The following is a 21382-nucleotide window of genomic DNA, read 5'->3' as shown; positions in this document are numbered from 1 at the left end:
TAACTATGCTTGGGATTCTTCCGTCTCAAGTGCAGGACTCTACACGTGTCCTTGTTGAACCTCATCAGATTTTTTGTGGCCCAATCCTCCAATTTGTCTAAGTCATTCTGGACTCTATCTCTGCCCTTAAGCGTATCTACCTCTCCCCCCAGCTTAGTGGCATCCGCAAACTTGCTGAGGGTGCAATCCATCCCCTCATCCAGGTCATTAATAAAGATATTGAACAAAACCGGTCCTAGAACCGAACCTTGGGGCACTAGAAACCGACCGCCATCCTGACATCGAGCCATTGATCACTACCCGCTGGGCCCGGCCTTCTAGCCATCTTTCTATCCATCTTACCGTCCATTTATCCAAGCCACATTCCCTTAACTTGCTCGCAAGAATATTGTGGGAGACCGTATCAAAAGCCTTGCTAAAGTCAAGGTATATAACATCCACTGACTTTCCCATGTCCACCGAGCCAGTTACCTCATCATAGAAGCTAATCAGATTGGTCAGGCACGACTTGCCCTTTGTGAATCCATGCTGACTATTCCTAATCACTTTCCTCTCATCCAAGTGCCTCAAAATGGATTCCTTAAGGATCCCTTCCATGATTTTTCCAGGAACTGAGGTAAGACTGACCGGCCTATAGTTCCCTGGATCGTCCTTCTTCCCTTTTTTGAAGATGGGCACTACATTTGCCTTTTTCCAATCATCCGGGATTTCTCCCGATCTCCACAAAGATATTTTCAAAGATAATAGCCAAAGGCTCCTCAATGACATTTGCCTCAGTACCCTCGGATGTAACACCCAAGTGCCTAACACTGGGATACAGAGTAACTATAAAATATAAGTAATAATCATGTCACTTCTAATAACTGCATTTATAAAATACAGAACAAGTTAAACACTGGATTAATTCTAGAGGCGCAACTGGTTAATTCTTAATCTCAGTGCTCAGATTGGTTACCTTCTTGCTTTTCACTTTTCACAGAATTCAAACTATATTTCTCCCTACAGACTTATGGTGAAATCCTGCAGTGATTCATCTAACCAAATCCAAGGAAGAAAAGAAGTGAGTAAAGGAAGTAGTGAGTGAATAAAAGATGTCAAGGAGAGGGAGAAGAGATGTTTTTGACTGAACATTGCTTTGAGCGGCTGCAACATTCTAGCAAGTCAATGCCAAATTTGCAAATCCAGTGAGAATATTCAGACAGTCTCACTGCATGTATTTCATATGACGTTAGTTTGCAAATATCATCATGGACTGATTCCTTCCCTGTGCCCACTGAAGTCAATGTGAGTTTTGCCATTGATTTTAATGAATGATCTGTTATATTTATTTCATCAGTGACAATGGAAGTTGTGAGTTAGCCCCTTTAGCACAAATATCATGAGAGAAATCAACTATTCTGATGGAGGAGTGTGGGTGTGAATATATGAGCCCATCTATCCTTCTATATATGAAAAACAGTATATCTGACAGTTACCTATTCACAGGCTATCCAACACTTTAAAAATGCCATACATTGTTAAAAAATAGCCTATGCACCATTTTATTTATTTTTCAGGGATACAGTATTCATGAGATTATCATAGAGGGCACATTATATAATGATATCATTAAACATGTTTTAAACACAAAAAAACTGAATAGCAACCGTAGAAAATTCTATGTCAAGTCATGTGAAAATATTTATTACCTATAACCATAATTTCAGAAAGCCAATGTGCACATTATGCTAGCAAGTATTCTTTATGCAAATATTTTTACCTTGTAATTATGGAATGATGCAGTAATTTCTGCATCAGAATCATTTGTGTGTGAGCGAGTGCAAATAATCTACAAAACAAGTGACGTTCGAATCCTATGTCACTCGACCCAGCAATAGTGAATTATGTCTTAATTTTAAGGAATAATTGTCACCTCATTTTTCTAACTGATGCTGAACTTAATTTGCCTCCTAATGTTTACAGAACATTGAGAACAATATTTCATATACATAATCTTCACTAGCAGTACACTGCCTTTTGTTCAGTATCTATTATATACAAAAGAGATGTTGAATACTGATATCGAGGAACCAAATGGTAGCAGCTTTTCTTAAATCCATGCACAGTACCGTGCACAACAGAATGATTAAATGCTATTTGTTTTTTTATTGATAAAAAAAGAGATTGGATAACTCATTGGCACTTTAATGTATTGATAAAGGTGGGAGAAAACTAATGAATCATGCATTTCAAGCAGTTCTCTCCTGTCCTTCCCCCCACCCGCCTGCTGGAATGTTTGAGAACATAAAACATGCAGTGATGAGGTGTAGGTCGTTTTGAACAAAGAACAATGTCAAGGCTGCATAAAAAAAACCATTTTACTTTAGACCCATATTATAAATTTATATGCAATCCTGAAAAAGGTTGCCATTCTTGGATCTAACCATTAGACAGTCTGACAGTGCCATGTGAACCATACACAATAAGACCTCTGCTGCCATTTGGAAGCTGTTAAGAAGTCTCTCAAAGGGCTGAGAAAATGAAGACCTAAACAATTGCTTCTCAAATTATTATAAGAGGAATTGTTTTGATTTCAGTGAGCAGTCACTAAAAAGGGAACAGATAAGAACATGTCCTTTCCTTTAGGAGACTAATCAATCGCATGAGAAAATTAGGGATGTTGCAAATTATAAATAACAAAAAAAAAAAAAAATCAGAAACGGTTTTAATTGTGAAGCAGCAAGTTTAGGTGTCAGTCTGTTAATGTATAAAACAAATGAAAGGTGAGTATGTAAATTGTAATTAATAGACTGGCTTTCCTATTCCAGGATTAATTTGGACATTGCCAAGGTAATCAAAGAACTGTAAATTTTCAAAAGTATGTCTGCTCCAGTGTGCATGATTAATTATGCATTAACCCATTTCTCTGAAGCCTCCTTCACTAAATCTATGGTGGGAAATGCAGTTTATTAGGCATGCGGTTTGGTTATTTGTGTGCATACACTCTGCACTATAGACTAATAAACAAGATGATTTAAATTTTGACATATTACAAAGATTTACTGTTGAGTAAAATGTTTTAATGTTTCAACAAACAACACTGTTGGCTAGCTTCACAAGCAGTATTCCATTTATTCTCTGCCTAGCCCTAGCCTGTAGTCCTTGCTCAGACAAACCTGCATTGACTTCCCAAATTGCAAAAACTTACACATGAGTAGTTAGCTGCATGTGAGTAGTACCAGTGATCCAATGAGACTTGTATGTGTGTAAAGTTACTCACATGCATCAGTGTTTGAAAGATGAGTGGTATTAGCAAAGAAAAATATTTTAATACTATTCAGTGAGGTTAAATTGCTGAAGAAAAATATTCACAAAAGTGGCAAGAAATGTTAAGTGTAAAAGGGCAAATTAATGGGATCAGTGAACTCCCAAGCTCTTATGTGATACAGGTCAAATCAGTTGCTGATTGGAAGATGCTTGGGTTCAAGAGGGCAACTACAGAATCTCTGGATTATGATCACTGCATTAGATTAACTACAAATAAAGTCCTACCAAATAAATCAAATTACCCTCCCAGAGCATTTCCTCCTCATGTTCCATGGCAGAATTATCCCTTAAATTAGTAAATGGTAATACATGCAACAAAAATATTCCATATCACTGTATATAAACATCTGCTTTCTTCATGCAAAATGCCTAAAAAAGTGACAATATTTTTTTCTAATAGCATAATTTTACATTAGCTCAGTCACAGAAACTATTATACCAAATTCCAGGATTCTGTGAGTATTCTAAAACTTTTGAAAGATTATCGGCATAAATATTTCAAAGCCCAGCACTGCTAATTTGTTTTCTAAGAACTAAACTCATAGGCTTATTCTTTACTGTGGTTCCTTGTTCTTTTGATGATGGAGGAGAATAGACCAGTTTTTGGAGGAGGTCCCATCAGTATTGGGGCTTGATTCTTGTGGGTAATTTTTATCTGAGGGAGGAAAAGAAAAATAAATACAGTTATCCCTTTAACTAACTCAGCTTCTTTATCATAATTTTACAAATATCCAAAGAGACAACCATTTCAAATCTTAAAATGTAGCTTCTGAACATCTGATTGACCCAGGAATGAAAGGAAGATATGGAAATCAACGAGGCCAACAGCCACTATGAGCCCCGGGTCAAGGCATGGGAGGGCCCTGACTTTATGCCTCTGAAGGGGCAGGGCCTCCAGCAGAAAGGGTGGGGTAGGGGGAAGCCATCATACATCACTGCCTGGAGTGCCCTGCATGGTGCTCTGGTGGCAATTTAAAGGACCTAGGGCTCCAGCTGCCATTGTTGCCACGGTAGCAGCAGAGACAGCTGGGAACCCCGGATCTCTTTGAGACACGGCCCCCAGTTTAATGGCCTCCTTTGCCCTCCTCACACCCACCATCAGTGGACCTGATGGAAAAACGTTTTGTTATGCCTAATATTTGCTTATATCATAATCAAATCCATTTATGGTCAGTTACGACACATACATTTTAATTATGCAGGCAAACTATGTTATTAATCATATATAATAAGAACATGGCAATAAGCTCTTTTACTTCATGAGCATGAGATTTATAACCTGCCCTTTTATCACTACTTGTCACCTGAATATTTTACATATCCACATAGTGAAAAGGAATTCAAAAGCAGGAAAGGACACACTGTATGTTAGGGACACCACAAGCTGGTTTCCCATTATTAAGATATACACTATATCATAGCATGCCTTATTTATTCCCTAATCAGATTTTTCTTCTCTTTTAACATGAGCCATGATACTTAATTTCAAAAGAACCATTAGGAATGAAAGTCAAAAGTTAACATAGAAAAAAAGGTCAAAAATGATGAACTAGCATTCTAATTTGTTAATTAATTGGTAATAGAATAGAATCAAATATTGAAAAGCCTGTTTAAAACACTTTGAAAGACTGCTCTAAAGCTACTCATTTTGATTTCTTTGATATAAAACTACGAATCACCTTAAATGAGACAACCTTAAAGTATATTATGTCTGCAATTTTCTCTAATTCAAGTCTAAATTAGAGAAGACATTTTATGAATGTATGCTATGCTCAGAGCTAATTGAAAGCAATTATCAAAGTGGCATTTTGTCTGTGACTTTAAGATACATTGTAAGATAATAAATGATTCTCATTATGTAATAAAAAGGTCACATCTTGCCTTTGGGCTAGTGACACTAAGAGTTTTTCAAAAGCAATCTGAGACATTTTCTTTAGTGAACTACAACTAATACAAGAACCATCACTTATTAAATATCAGTTGTCACTTGCATCGTATCCACATCAGAAATGGGTATTTTTTTCAAAAGAAACACTGCCTCATTAAAAATGGCAAAAAATCTCTTTCTCTCAAACTGCACACCTGACATTTTCAAGCTAAAATGAATATTCTTCATTTGTCATTCACTAATAGTAATGAAACAAAAATGTACATCACGTGGAAAGGCTAATTAAAATATAGAACAAGCATTTTCTTGGTGGTGGGGGTGGAAATTTACTTTAAAATCTAAAAAGACAGAAACATAAAAATCTCAATGGGGTGAAGGGGCTTGTTTAACTCTAGGAATTTTATCTTTCTCTTCACACCTTTGTTCCATCTCAACATAATATGTAAGTTTAGTATATTATCATTGTTTGTTAGTATGAAATTTGGTGTATGATTCTCTTTTTTTCACAATCAAACTAGACTCGGGCACCAATTCGGGGACTAGATCAACATAATTCTATTGAAGCCAACTGATGACCTGGCCTTGTGAAATTATCTCTTGGCTTGGTGTTACTCATACATCTCACAGAGACAATATGTTTGGGCTTGGAGATGGCCTCTTTTAAGAATACACAAAGCCTCTCCAATCTAGATCCTCTTTACTTTCATGGAAGATGCAAATGCTATTTTCTCATGCTTTCCTGGAGCCCATGGGTTCAGTGTGAACTGAAAGTCCTGTGTTGAGAAACCATTTAATTCTGTTGGGTTGGGAGAATTTTATATAACCACTGGGTCAATTTGAATGTGTTTGTGCTTGTTTTGTACATGTACATGGATTTTGATTATCAGAAAATCAAGAGAAATATTTCTAAATGATGCAAAGTTAAGTTGCTGCTTTAGGAAAAAGAAGAGAAAATTCTTCTGCTTAGAAAACTTTGTATTTTAAGAAAAGCCCAAAACAACAAAAGAAAACAAAGCCCCACCCAAAAGGAAACTGTAAGCAGCCATAAGAACTACTAATAATTTCTGAGACATTTGATGAAAGGGCAGTATAAAACACAATTGATAAAATTCTGGTTCCACTGATATCACTGGCAAAACTCCCACTCACCTCAATGAAACCAGGATTTCACCCAGTGCATTTTCTAATTCTAATGCAGAACTTTTACAGGGCTTTGACATTAATAAATGGCTTCAGGGAAAACATAGCATTAGAAATATTAAAATCATTTTTGCAGCCCAATTGCATCTACTGATATACTTGCTAAAAGAAAACGATGCCCAATTTAAAGAGCATAACTCTGAAAATTAGAGATGGTAATTTCTCCCTATCTGAAGATAGTAATGTTTGCTAATAAATAAGAAGTCTGAGTCTGTGATAATAAAAATGATTGTAAATGTATAAATGGACATTTTTTTCAGGAGCAGGTCAGAGCTTCAAAATGTGCCTTGAAGCCATAGTAACACAATGCATCCAGTAAATGAGAAGCACTAGGGAGTAATAAGGTTAATGTATTAACTGTGTTTCTTAGATCAAACAGTTTTCCTTTTATGCTATTGGACTCTACAATGAGTGCTAGTTATGTATCTGTTTCTAATATGTTTAAATAAGAGCTTATCATTGCCCTTCCACTGAAGACAGAATATGTGTGTTTGTGTGTGTGAGAGAGAGAGTGTTCATTTGTTCAAGAATGCCTCCTAAATGGTAAGAGCTAGACCCATCAAATTTGGTATGCAGCTTCCTCTTCTCCTTACATAAAGCAGGGTCAGGTGGTGGTTGTGCCAGGACAATGGAAGTGCCTGGAAAGGGACTGTTATCCATAACATGAAAAGGGTGGGGCTGCTGTTCGGAGGAACGCGATACTGAGAGTGGCCACTGGGGACAGCAGGCCCACTAGGAGAACTAAACTGGCACAGAGTGGCCACTGGGGGCAATCGTACTACCAAGGGAGTGGCTAGCAAGGCTGGGACTCTGTCATTTTGCCTGCCAGCACACTGGTTAAGTAGCCCTCCTATCCCAAACCCTTTCCCCTCCCCCTCTTGCCCTTGGCTGCAGCACCGGGGGAGGGAGAGATGGCCCCTGGTGGCTGAGGAGAGGGCTGGGGGAGGAGAAAAAAACACCCCTGAGGTTGATGGGACAGAAAAGGCCCCTGCAGTTGGGAAGGCCTGGGGGAAAAGAAAAGACCCTGATGGGAGGGTTCTGGGGAGAGAGAAAAGGTCCATCTTGGATGGAACCCCACCCTGAGCCCTTCCTCACCTCCCAACCCTCACTCTCTCACCTCCCCACCTTGAGCCTCCTGCACTGGCCTCCTACATCTCCAAAGCCCTCCCCTGACTCCTATGTCCCCATACTAGCCCCTTAGTCTGCATTGCCCAGGTCCTTCAGGGTAAGTCTGCTACATGATATTTCAGTTCTTGTTAAAATATTAACAGTAAGCTCTACACTGTCTTGGCCAAAGAGTTTGTGGGGCCCAAGGCAGTATACTGTGGTTGGCTGTACCATGTGACCAGGTAGCTCCCAGCCAGGACAGTGAGTGAGCAAGCAGCATGGGCCCTGAAGGTGCAGGGGCCAAGGGAACCACCTTGCTCGCTGTGCCCTAAAGCCAGGCCTGGTGCTACGCTTCAGAGGACACAAGATTAAATTAAAATATGAACATATTGAATAATGTGCATGGGTAGTGCTGGCCATTTGGCTCCACACTATCAGCAACTGGCTGTAGGGATGGCCAGGAGATTCACAGGATTATCCCATGGATTAGAGCAGCGGTTCTCAAACTTCTTTGGGCTCCGGAGTCCTTTACATGCGTAAAAATTTATGCGGAGCCCCAGTGGTCCACTGATTGTATGTGTTGTATCTATTGATGTTTCTAGTTTGTCAACCTCGCGGAGCCCCTGGAGATGTCTCGCAGGTGAAGCACAGTTTGAGAAGCACTGGATTAGAGCTTCATATGCTATTCCTCTCCCTGCTGCTAGAGCAAGCACGGCTGGGCAACATTGCATTGTGCCTATCCCAAAAAGTGACCGAGGCCAGATGCAAATGTGCAAAATAATAAAAAAAAAAAGAGCCCTTAAGGGTGTTCTAACATAGAGTAGTCTGACCTCTGCACTTCATGCAGAAGCCTTAGGATAAGAGGAGTGCAAAGGTGAGATTGAAGCCCTCTATGGCTATGTCTACTCTACCAGAGTGTTTTTAAATAACTCTCAAAATAGCTATTTCAAAAGAATTATTATTTCTCTTCACAAGCAGGAATTATTATTTTGAAATAACAAGCCCGTTATTTTGAAATAACAGGCTTGGTAGTGCCGATGCTCGCCTTTTGTGTCCTCTGTCCTGGCTTGGGTTGTGCACATTTGTGCCTCCATGATCCAGCCCAATGGTTTTAAATAGAGCTCTATGTGACAGCTCTTTTAAACAATTCCTTAACAATATTATTGTGCAAAATGCAATCACATTTAATCAGTCTGGCATTAATTAAGCTCTAATAATATACTCTAGTATCTCTCTTAAGTAGTGTGCTCTGTTTCCCCTTCACACAGGTAGATTGGAAAACATTATGGTGTCACCATAATTTTTAAACATACTGCGAAAATGACAGAGCTGCAAAATTAAAATAAATGATTAATAGCATTTTTTTCATGCTTTGTACTAATAGGTATCACTGAGCATTTAAATTAATAGAGCTGTCAAGCTCAGGGTTGTTACAGATCCAGTGCAGAACTAAAATGGAAATTATGTATTCCACAGACACCTAAAGATGACACTTTGGAATATTTTAAATTTTAATTAGTAGGTGCAATTGTTCCCCCTCCCCCAAGCTACTGCAAATTAATTGGCAATTAGTCACAACTAATTTTTTCTTAACAATTTGAACTGGAAAGATAGGTGCATTATATGTTAGCATACTTGTCTGAGGTGCAGAAAGCACACATGCAGTAAATTGCATTGTCAATTACAAAAAACTACTGTTGTGAAATTAAGAAAAATTATGCATAGGTAAACAAAACTAATTAATGTGCAGCACAGCAGTGAACACAAAAAATAATGCCCAACTGCACTGTAAGCTGTCTGAACCTCAAAAAAAACCAACAACAAAACAAAAAACAAAACCCAGAAACATCTCACCTGTGAGTTAGGCACAGAAATTTGTGCAAACTCTCATTATAACAAGAGAAACTTTTACCGGTTGGCATCAGTTTATATGTTAACTGTTTAACTAATGCTAGATAGTTCCTTTATCATCCACCACTACTGAATCAGGACACAAATCTTCTCCCAGTGAAATCAGGAATAAAAGTTCCATTGCATTCAGTGAAAGTAAGACCCAATGACTTGAGAGATCTATGGAACAGAATAGCCACTACATCCTTCTGTGCTGTTGCATATTGCAACCAATGAATCTACAGCAGGTCTATGGCCCCTCCCTTAGCAATGCAGAGCCTCTTTCCAGAATGAGGCTGTCAAGGCTGATTCCCTACTCTGGCACAATGAATGCAGAAGTGGGGGCTCGCAAAAGTACCCCAAAACCGTATCTTTCCAGGCTTTGACATAAAGCTTCCCCCCCAAATCTTAAAAACCTAGATTTTGGGGATAAAAATCCGCTGCCACCACCCAAGTAATGGTAAGAAAAACCAGGGAAGAGATCACTTGGGAAATCTCAGCCCTAAAGTAAAACCAGGACACAAAAATTAACCAATACCAGGTTAATAAAAAAGAAAGAACTTTTATTATCACCACAATACTCCTGTTACAAGCATAATGACTAGATGGAAAAGTCACCAATTAATATACTCATGGGGGACTCCCATGGGCCAAAAACGTTGTTAAAAAGGAGAGGAAAACCTATTTTTAAATGCACAGACATCAGATTCCCATCCCAAACCATAAAACAATAAAACCTAACAGATTTATCTAAACTTTACCCTACTTATAGATGATGAAGAGTCTTTTCTTGGAGAGAGACGTTGTCTGTCTCCCTGAGTATCTGGAGAGTCAACTGCTCAGGGACAAAGGAGGGAAAATCCAAAAATTCCTATGTCTCAGTTTGAAATCCCTATTTGTATTTCTACTGGCAGGTATTTCTGCTACCTGTCTAGGTACAGTTAACCCCTTAGTTCCCAGTCTGCTGGCCATCCCTCATAACCATGACAGAGGCACAAGCTGTTTTGTCCCTAGTTCTTCCTGCCCCTACATTCTGATTAAGTAATGAAGAGGACCTTGGCCTAGCCCTCTACATAGTGGTTCAGTTACATCCTTAAAGAGAAAGGCCAGAAAAAAGAAAACCCTGTCCATTTATTCCAGCCTCTTTTCCAGGGATAATAAAAGAACTCTCATAATTTTATGGTACTACATATGAATCCTGATAATGAGAAAAAAAACATGTCTTAGTAATCAATTTTCCTTTGAAAAATATTTCTTATCGACACCAATAGTCACAAATTATATAACATGCATTGGGACAATACAAATGGCGTTCTTAATTCCTGGCAATCCACTAAAATGGCCTTGCCTGTGGACAAGCATTTTCATTTCTTCATGGAGGAAATATTCTCGCAACTGTCATAACTATCTCTTTCCCTAATTTTTAATCTGGTAATGTTGGCTGCTTGAGACTTATTCAGACTTGGTATTTACCAAATCAAAAACAGGTGAAAGAAATAAAAGTGCAGTTTTTTGTTATTAAGACTGAATATTTTTAGACATTTTCAAAACAATGTTAAAGATTGTTGTAAGTACATTGAAGTATTCTTTTTCAAACAAAATCCTGGTGCCTGAAGACAGAAGTTTATCAAATTAACTCGAGAGCCTTTGAAGATTCATTACTATTAATGACCAGTTTGGAGATCAAGTGAGACCATAAATATACTTCATGTCACTATATTTTATTGGGCTGAGCTGAGATAGAATTTCCTCTTCAGCTAATTACAGTAAAACTCCAGTTGTCCGGCATCCAGTGGTCCGGCACTCCTGATAGTCTGGCACCACCTGGAATCCGGAAGTGCTCCAGGCAGCTGGACAATTGGAGCTGCTCTACCCCGGGCTTCCCCGAGTCAGCTGCTGGTCAGTTTCAGCAGCGGCTGACTTGGGGACGCCCGGGACAGAGCAACTAGGGTGCTTGGTTGGTTCTGTAGCACTGCCCCTCGACACTGCAGGACCAACCTGGCTGCACTCCAGATACTCTGCCCCAGACTTCCCCAAGTCAGCTGCTGCTGAAACTGACCAGCGGCTGACTCGGGGAAGCCCGGGACAGAGCAGCCTGTGTGCTGCCGGGTTGGTCTCGCAGTGCCGCACTCCCCATACTCCCCCACCCCACCTGAGACCCCCATAGTCCCCCCTTCCGATAGTCCGGCATATCTGATAATCCGGCACCCCCTGGGTCCTAAAGGCACCGGATTATCATATGTTTAATGTAATCACTACCTTTATAATTTTTCCTTCCCAAACATGTTCTTTTCAAAAAGATGATGACAACAATACAATTTAGGTCCTGATCCTGCAACTTGCTTTGCTTGGGCAGCCTGCAGGAGATCTCAGGCAAGCATAGCAGACTGGCTGTTTGCAACATAATGCAGTATTGAGGCCTGAGACTGCAAGAGTTTTGGGCAGGAACTGTCTTTTTTATATATATGTACAGTGCCTAGCACATTGGGGCTCTCACATGTATTGGGAATTCTAGGAACTATCACAATACAAATAATAGCTTGTAGCACTATATAAATAAGCAGAAAAACTCTCACAGGTTTTGATAGGGTCAAATTTCACCAATAGTATCCCAAAAGCCATAGGCCCAAATTAAAAAAAAAAGAATTAGGTGCCTAACTCCAAAGACTCCTAAATCTCTTTTAAAAATCTGGGCATAAGTGACTCAGGGTGTGAAGTCAGATTTCAAAAGTGACACTAGGACCAAAATTTAAAGGGTATTAAAGTGCCTAAAGATGCAGCCATGTACTTGATGGGATCTTCAAAAACACCTTGGTGTCTTACTCCCACTGAAACCAGAATACAGAGTCAAAGCTGTGCTGGAGGAAGAGGGAAAGATGTGAAGACAGATGAGACTCTCAGGCTATATCTAGACTACAGGGTTTTTCTGGGATACTGGAGCTATCCTGAAAAACTCTGCTGCAACATTTTTTGTGGAAGAGCAGACGCGCTCTTTCGGAAGCCCCATCTTCCTTGTGCCACGAGGAAGAAAGGCTCCTCTGAACGAGATTTTTCTGAAATTTGGGCCAGCGTAGATGGGCCAAATTTTGGAAAAGCCTCTTTCGACAAAACTATTGGAAAAAGGTACAAATATTGTGCAATTTGCATACCTTTTTCAGATAAAAAGTGGCAGTGTAGACATAGCCTCAGATTCTGAGAGACAGAGAGAGAGACAGAAAGAATGCATGCACATGTTTCTTTAACTTAAAAGAAATTATTATTTACTTTTGGTTTAGTTAACGGTACAACCTCATGAGTACAGGCAGTCCCCGAGTTACGCGGATCCGACTTATGTCGGATCCGCACTTACGAATGGGGCTTTTCTCGCCCTGGAACTCGCGGGCGGCGGGACCACCCAGACGTGCAGTGATCCCGCCACCGCGTCCTCCGGGGCGAGAAAAGCTGCTCCGGGTGTCCCTGGTCTGCTGGGGGGGGGGTCCCCAGCAGACCAGGGACACCCCGAGCAAAGCCTTGGAGGCGCAGGACCCCGCCGCCTCTGCGGCTTTCTTCCGGGTGTCCCTGGTCTGCTCGGGGTGTTCTTGGTCTGCTGGGAGGGGTCCCCAGCAGACCAGGGACACCCCGAGCAAAGCCGCAGAGGCGGCGGCGTCCCGCGCCTCCAAGGCTTTGCTCCGGAGCAAAGCCTTGGAGGCGCGGGACCCCGCCGCCTCTGCGGCTTTGCTCAGGGTGTCTCTGGGATTTCTGGGGACCCCTCCCAGAAGACCAGGAACACCCTGAGCAGACCAGGGACACCCCGAGCAGACTACCCCGAGCCACCTCTGCGGCTTTGCTCCGGATCTCCCTGGTCTGCTGGGGACCCCCCCCAGCGGACCAGGGACACCTGGAGAAAAGCCTTGGAGGTGCAGGACCCCGCCGCCTCTGCGGATTTGCTCTGGGTCTCCCTGGTCTGCTGGGGGCGGGGCGCAGCTAGTGCGCCCCTCCCCCCCCCAGCAGACCAGGCTTTTGTTGTGGACGCCTGGGGTAGAGCAGCTGGGGGGACCTACCCAGCAGCGCCCCAGCTGTTCTGTCCCAGGCTCCAGATTCAGCCGCTGTTGAAACGGATCAGTGGCTGATTCCAGAAAGCTGGGGGCAGAGCAACTCTGCCTCTAGCTTCCTGTAGTCAGCCCCTGGTCAGTTTCAGCAGCAGCGGCTGAATCTGGAGCCAGTTCCGAGTTATGTACAAATTCAACTTAAGAACAAACCTATAGTCCCTATCTTGTACGTAACCCGGGGACTGCCTGTATAGATAAAAACTTACGAATTCTATACAAGTCTATATTTTATTTTCAGAAGTTTGCAATCCTGAGGTTCAAACAGTTTATTCACATAGTTACAGTTAGTAACACTTTTTTGTGTGCTTGAATAGAGAAAGGGATATAATCCATGGACATATGAACTCTTATTTAAAAAAAAAAAAGCTTTCTGGAGCAGAGGCTTTGAAATCTCATCTGAAAATCAAACAGAACTATCTAAAAATCTTTCCTCTAATGTTACTCTTGGATAAATACCTGAACACTTAGAACCAAGACAAGTGTAATAGAATATGTACATTTTGTTTTGGGTGCTACAAGCAGTTTTTATGCCTAGAGTTATAGAGAACAGGTCAGGCTAAATTTATGACAATGTATGTTGCAGGGAGCAACACCATGCAGCAGAAGAAAAGGGGAATATTTCATGATTTAAAAAAAATAAGGCAAATAAAATAAAATAATTCTTCTGTGACCAAATTCATAGGGCACGTCCACACTGTGGCACTATTTCGGGATACTTCTGGTATCCCAAAATAGCTATTCCGTGTCTTGACAGTGCGCCCGTTATTTTAAAATATTTTGTTTTGACAGTGCCCTAGTATGATGTCCCTGTAAACCTTGCTCCGTGATGATTAAGGAACATTTCAAAATAGAAGATTATTTCAAAATTTGGTGCTGTGGTGCCAAATTATGAAATAAGCTATTTTGAAATACACTCAAAATAAGCTACACAATTTGCGTAACTCAAATTGCATAGCTTATTTTGAGATAAGGGTGCAGTGTAGACGCACCCTACAGAGATTCAGTGGACATGTGTCTTCATGAAACTAAAAATCTGTGGAAAGAAACAAGGCCCATAATGTATTTGTTGTAGGGGGCAGAATAGTTTATTTTAGGAATGATACAGTAACTTTGGGAGGGGTTTGCTGCACACAAGAATACATGCATTTTATGGCCACTTTTAAAGGGTCGTTTTATTAGGCAACAAAATAATAAACAAGAATTTACTGTGTTGTCACACCAGAATTAGAATGTGGGACTTGGCAAACTGCTAACCCAGTGATAGTCTACCTATGTGGGTGTGGTATTCTTGGCTGGAGACATGGATCTAGTGCTCCATGGCTCAGACACTGGGCTGGGGGGATGGGCGGCTTGTAAAAGTAGTATGGACAACATTGCTGCATGGATTATTTAAGTCCAGCGATTTGGAAATCACAGGTTGCTCTTTAACCACCAATTTATTACTGGAAGAGGTTTTACACTACCTTGTAACTCCAGAAGATATTGTGACATATCTCATGTGATGCCCCACTGTTCTGTCTTCTTACATTCAACTGTTTATATGGTCCTCCCCCCTCACTACTGTATCTGAGAGTCCCCCAACTATTTAAAATAAGAAATGTAATAACAAGCTCTTTTTCCTTCTTCCATGTCAGCCTGAAGTAGAAATAGCATGATTAAATTACAGGTTTTGTTTCTTTATGTTCGTGTGAGAGTGGGCGTGCTGTGTATTTGTGTGGGTGTACAGAAATTATGGAGCGTAAGCTAAGTCAATGTTGATAGCTACAGTTATCTGTGGTTGAAAAGGAGCAGTTTCTAATATTTAAGGAGAGCTAAAATAAAAGTGTGATTATTAGAACTCATTCTCATTTTTTATCACAGAAAAAATATTTCCCCCCACCCCCCAGAAATTTCTTTTCCAGTTGTATAATAAATAGGAAACAGCATACTCACTGTACAAGGGGTCTGCATCCATGGTTCTCCATCAATTTGCATAGGCAGCGACTTGCAGGTTCTAAAGTAAAATATATTTAATTATATGAAGAAGAGAGGCTGGACAAAACTTACCCAGGTGATATTTTGAACAGAGCTAGATGAGCCTAGAACAAATGTGTGCAATAAGCAGGATATTTATTGCCCTCATGTGTACATGCAATTTCCACTGCAGTTCTCCCATAGATCAGGTACATGACACACTATCCAGACAAAAAGGTAACACACTTATTTTAAGGCCTGGTATTCTTCTGTAATATTATATATACTATAGGTCAGGAGCAGCCCCAAGTGTACAGATGGTGGCATGTAACTGTTGTGTAGACATAACTTTACATACAACACTCCTCTTAATACACACCAGAGCCCTCTCTACATCCTCAGGATCCCAGAGCTCAGGCTCCAGACTGAGGCAGATCATCTACAGTGCAATTTATAGCCTGAGCCAGCTGGCCTGGGCCAGTCAGACATACCTAATACAAGAGTCTCAAACTTCATTTCACCGCAACCCACTTCTGACAACAAAAATTACTACATGACACCAGAAAAGAGAGCAGGGAATGAAGCCTGAGTCTTCAAGGATGTGAGGGAGCAAAGATAAAGCCTTTTAATCTGAGTCTTGATAAACCCGGAGCCAAAGCCAAGGCCTGAGCCCTCCTGTCCGGAGATAAAACCTGAGGCCAGCCTTGGTGACCCTATTAAAAGGGTATGTCTACTCTGTCACCCTAATTCGAATGAGGATGGCTAATGTAGGCATTCGAACTTGCAAATGAAGCCTGGGATTTAAATATGCTCGACAAATTGCGGAGGTTTGTAAAGGGTTCCATGGCCAAATAAATTTGGGAAACACTGATCTAAGATATGGGAGGTAATTATCTCACTATTTGGCACTGGTGATCCTCAGCTGCAACACTGCATCCAGTTATAGACACCACACTTTAAGAAAGACGTGGAGAAATTTGCCAGAGTACAGATAACAACAATAGAAATGACAGTTTAGAAAACCTAATCAAGGAAGAAAGGCTAACAACAAACAAAACAAACAAACTGAGCATGTTTAGTGATGAGAAAAGAAGACTGACCCAATACAAGCTGCAGATTCTTTTCTGAAGTTCTACATCATAGCCAGTTATGCCCCATTCTGTAGTTGAGTATCTGATATTCCTAAGTGTAATACTTTATACATTAGAGAGACAAGGTGGATGAGAATATTTTTATTGGACCAATGTCTGTTGCACATCTTTATTGAATTTCATCTTGTTTATTTCAGATCAATTCTCCAATCCATCAATGTTGCTTTGAATTCCATTCCAGTCCTTCAAAGTGCTAGTGACCCTCAGCTGCAAATTTTTTAAGCAGATTCTCTACGCCATTATCCAAATCATTAATGAAAATATTGAATAGTGCCAGACCCAGGACAGAGCCTTGCAGGATCCCAGTAAATACATACATTTCCTCTCCCCCTCCTCCCTGCCTCAGTTTGACAGGGAACTATTAATAACTGCTCCTTGAGCTGGTCTTTCTACAACTTTTATATCCATCTTACAGTCATTTTGCCTAGACTGCATTTCCCTACTTTGGTACGAGAATGTCATGTGGGATTGTGTCAAATGCCTTACTGGAATCAAGGTATGTTACCTCTATAGCTTCCCCAATCCAATATGCCAGAAATGCTGTCAAAGAAGGAAATTAGATTGGTTTATGGTAGCTATTATTTATGACCTATTATCCTCTAGGTGCTTGCTAACTGATTGTTTAATAATTTGTTTAATAATTATCTTTCCAGGCATAGAAGTTAGGCTAACTGGTCTATAGTTCCTCAGGTCTTGTACCTCTTTTTAAAGATAAGTAATGTGTTTGTCTTTCTCCAATCTTTTGGGACCTCACCTGTCCTACATAATTTCTCTCAGATAATTGCTAACATTCTTAAATACCTTAGAATTAATTTCATTTTGTGTGGCTATGTTAAATGCCAACTTGAATAACCCTCATCTAAATATTCTTTAATTGTTTTTTTCCTTAGTTTGTCCTACATTTCTTGTCCATTGTTTTAATATTAATTATGTTGAATATCTGGTCACAATTTACCTTTTTTTTTGTGAAGACTGAAGCAAAAGAGTCATTAAATGCTTTAGCCTTTTTCCATTATTAGCCCACTAAATGACTATTTCCTCACTAAAGAATAGGCTCAATACTATCCTTTCTCTTGCTCTTCCTCCTAATGTATTTATAAAAATTCTTACTGTCTTTTATCTCCTTTGAGAATTGTATCTCATTTTGTGTCCTGGCCTTTCTGATTTTGTCCTTACCTGCTTGTGCTATTCTTTGTACTCATCCCTAAGAATGTGACAATGTAGTCTAAATGATAAAGCACAATCAAATTAGCCAGTTTTCCTCATTGCAGGAGGAGTAACAGTTAATCCGAACTAAGGACTTAGTTCGGATTAACTTCTGACTGCCGTGTGTAGCCGCGGGCAGTCAGTTCGAACTAAGGGGATTTAAAAATGGCGCCTGCCCGGGAACATGCAAATGAAGCCCGGGATATTTAAATCCCAGGCTTCATTTGCAAGTTCAAATGCCTACATTAGCCACCCTAGTTCAAACTAGGGGGCTAGTGTAGACATACCCCAAGATTTTTGTGCAAAAACATCCATTTTTGTGCAAAAACTGGCGGATCGTCCACACCTCAAGCGTGTTTTTGCACACACACAAAAATACAATAAATCGTCAGGACAGAGGGCTTTTGCTGGTAGAGTTATTCCTCTCCCCACAGGGAATAACTCCTTTTTGCGCTACAGCTCTTGCGGAAAAAAGCATGTGTGGATGCTCTGCAGGTGTTTCTTGTGAAAAGGGATGTAGTCTAGACACAGCCTCAGAGTATGTGAATAATAAAATCCAGCAATATCAACTCCCAGTCCTCTCACCACTAGACAAAACCACTTCTCACAATAAGGCAAGAGATGTCTATAAGGTGTGAAGGCTGAAGTTAAGAATTGTCCTATTTGCTTTATCATGTATCTTAATGAAAGAAAATCATCTAAATCATGGGTTCTCAAACTTTTAGCCCATGGCTCACCCCGTCCAACAGAAATCTTCCTCCGGACCACCAACCAACCACCTATGATGACAAAATGGGTGCAGGTGGGGGCTGGAGGCGCAAAGTCTGAATGGGAAGGAGAGTGTGGGAGTGAGCTTAAGATGAGGGTCTGAATGGGAGAGGTGCAGGAGTGGGCTTAGGGTGGGGGTTCTGGTCAGAAGGGTGGATGCAGGAGCAGGGTGGGGATGCAGAGTCTAGCATGAGAGATACAGAAGGTGCTTACTTGGCTCTGCTTCCCAGCCACTGCCCCCTGCTGTTCCCATTGGCCAGGATTCTGGCCAATGGAAGCAGTTGGAAAAGCCCCCAGGTGAGCAGTTTCTTGCACTGCTGTTCCCCCAGCCAGAGGGCGAGGAAGCAGCAGCACATGGTGTCGTCCCCTCCGACCTGCAAGCTAGATCTGGCCTGCAAGGGTCAGGGCTCTATCCTCTTTCAGCGAGGAGCCTGAACTGGTGCCCTAGCCTTGCGGGAAGGGTGTGGGTACAGTTCTGGAGTTCCAGCGTGCGCTCCCCAGAGCAGGAAGGCATGGAGAGTCCCAAGCCCATGGTCCACCTGCAAGATGGTCACGGACTTCTGGTGGTCCTTGGACCACATTTTGAGAACCACTGATCTAAATACATGAATTCAGTAAGCAACTTCCTTCAGCAACTTTTCATGGGCATTTAATGTATGATTTTTATTCAACATGTAGCAATAAAATATTTGTAACTTAGAAGATTAAATAATGAGTTTACCTGATGACAACAGATGAGCACTGTGCAAGTCGCCTACCAGCACTTTTCAATCCTGTGTATATCTGACCCATTTCCATGGCTCCTTCCAGACCAACCACTTCCATCAGCTGATCACTCAGATCTGAAACATCATGACAAAATTTTCTCTGAAGTCAACAAGTATCTATTGTCCTGGAAGCAACCTCTATATTTAGACTGCTTAACATAATAAAATACACCTCCAACCTAGAAGCTCTATATCTCTCGTGTTTGTTACAGGCCTCTGAAAGTTAGCACAGGAAAGCCCTTGGCCTTGAAAAGTGACTTTTCTTTGTCCCATAATCATCCATTCGGGTGGTCAAGACAACTTTATTTTGGCCCTTGTGCTTATACATTTTGATACAGATTTTAATTACTTGATCACACAATATATTTTTCCCAGAGGACTTTTGCCTCATTCATTGCCCAGGTTGAATGCTCAATGGGATTTAATTAAAGTATCACGGACATCAATCTGGCATTTCCTAACTTTGGATCACTTGTTTATAATGTATATATTTTTCTTTTTCTGTAGGTCAGTGTCAAAATATTGTGTAACAAAAAAAACCTGTAAAGTATAATTTAAAACAGTATTATTAAAAAAAGTTAACAGTTAATCAAATACTACTTACCTTGATTTCAAGGAACAAGCATAAAATAAACTCAGAATCTTCAGTTTGGAAGACAAAAAAGAGGCTTTAAACCTTAATACACCAGGCTACTTTGAGAGGCAACCAAAATGAGTTAAATTCTATCTGAAACCTGCTAAGCTTGTTTTGTGTGAAGCATTTTACAAGTTTTAGTGAAATGTATGTTGCCAAGAACAGATGGACAAGGAACAGAAACATTTTCTTTCAGTTGTAGATTATGCTTAAATGTCCCCTGTTTTATAGGGTGGCTGCTAATATCCTTGTTTCTGAGAGACATACTAGCCAATGAAGTAAAAAGAGGACAGCTAAAACCTGAGAGGTGAGCATCATGGCATTGACAAAGGACAGAAGGAAATATTTATATTTGTAGCTCACACTTCACTGTAGTTTGAATTGCATGTTATTTTATTTAAACTGTGGGGTTTAATTAAACTTTCAAAGGGAGTTTTCTATTGACTTCATTGGGACTTTGAACCAAAGTAGTTAACTAAAATATATGTATTAAAGGAGAAATTCAGCAAAGTGCTAGAGTATAGCTGGGAGGGATCCTAACTATTTTGTTAACACCCAGGAAATTTGGTTCTGTCCACTACCCTCATTCTTATCTTTTCTTTATTTCCTTGCTATTTTATTTTTCTCAATGATAAAATAAGAGAGAAATCAGTGTCGTACAGTGGAAACTAAACAAAAATTAATACAATTCCTGATTATTATGGACAACATTAGGACAGAAAATGGAGAAGAATGTATGTTCTTTGATGGACATTTATATTTCCAGCTTTCTATCAATGGATTTGTTAAAAGGATAACATTCTTTTAAGACATTTTCACTGAAGTTAGGGATATGCATATGTATTTTCAACCTGAACTCTAAGCTTAAATAGAATTTTACTTTCTAAATTACCTTAGAGGTTTAAAAAAGGAAAGTGTTACTCATTTGCCAAACTTCTTAGATTGTAAAAGCACGCCGAATTTTATAGACTATTAAATTGTTAAAACATTTCTGGCCAAAGCAAACATCAAATTCCCATCCACTCAGGAAAAAAAATAAATGGACGAATAATTAAGAACAGATTTTTATTACTGACAGCTCATGCAACAGATGCAAAGATTCAGTATAGTGATATTTGCACTGACTTAAATTTGATGCGTCATTTTTCAGTTGCTGTAAACTTAGTGCCAGCTAACAGCGGGTAACTAAGGACCAATTACTGCCCTTTGATCCACACTGCGTATCTCCAAATATTGTGGAATGTTAAACATTTGAAGAGATGGGAACAATTCAAATGAGCATATAGTAAGTTAGAATCCCACAATATACTTTTACTCTCCAGAAAGTGAAGCCTTTCCAAAAACCTTCACGTTTTTGATGGCACATTGCCAAGTGGTGTGAGTTTAGGCCAAACAGGAATATTTTTAATAGTAAGCTTAAGTAA

The 21382-nt window shown here is 40.2% G+C and overlaps 1 protein-coding gene across 2 annotated transcripts in view; it reads right to left on the bottom strand.

Moving 5' to 3' along the window:
- Positions 1 to 1484: 1484 nt before the first annotated feature.
- DGKB (diacylglycerol kinase beta) overlaps positions 1485 to 21382 on the bottom strand; it is a 488560-nt gene continuing 468662 nt past the window's right edge. For both annotated transcript variants that reach the window (XM_075922293.1, XM_075922292.1), the window contains exons 23-25: positions 19279 to 19399; positions 15412 to 15472; positions 1485 to 3961 (exon numbers count right to left, since the gene is read on the bottom strand). In XM_075922293.1, coding sequence (XP_075778408.1) covers positions 3854 to 3961; positions 15412 to 15472; positions 19279 to 19399 — 290 coding nt within the window. In that variant the 3' untranslated portion in view covers positions 1485 to 3853. The remainder of the gene's footprint in view (positions 3962 to 15411; positions 15473 to 19278; positions 19400 to 21382) is intronic.

The sequence above is a fragment of the Pelodiscus sinensis genome, chromosome 2 (assembly GCF_049634645.1).
Source record: "Pelodiscus sinensis isolate JC-2024 chromosome 2, ASM4963464v1, whole genome shotgun sequence".
NCBI classification, from domain to species: domain Eukaryota; kingdom Metazoa; phylum Chordata; order Testudines; family Trionychidae; genus Pelodiscus; species Pelodiscus sinensis.
This window is presented reverse-complemented; position numbering and strand designations above follow the sequence as displayed.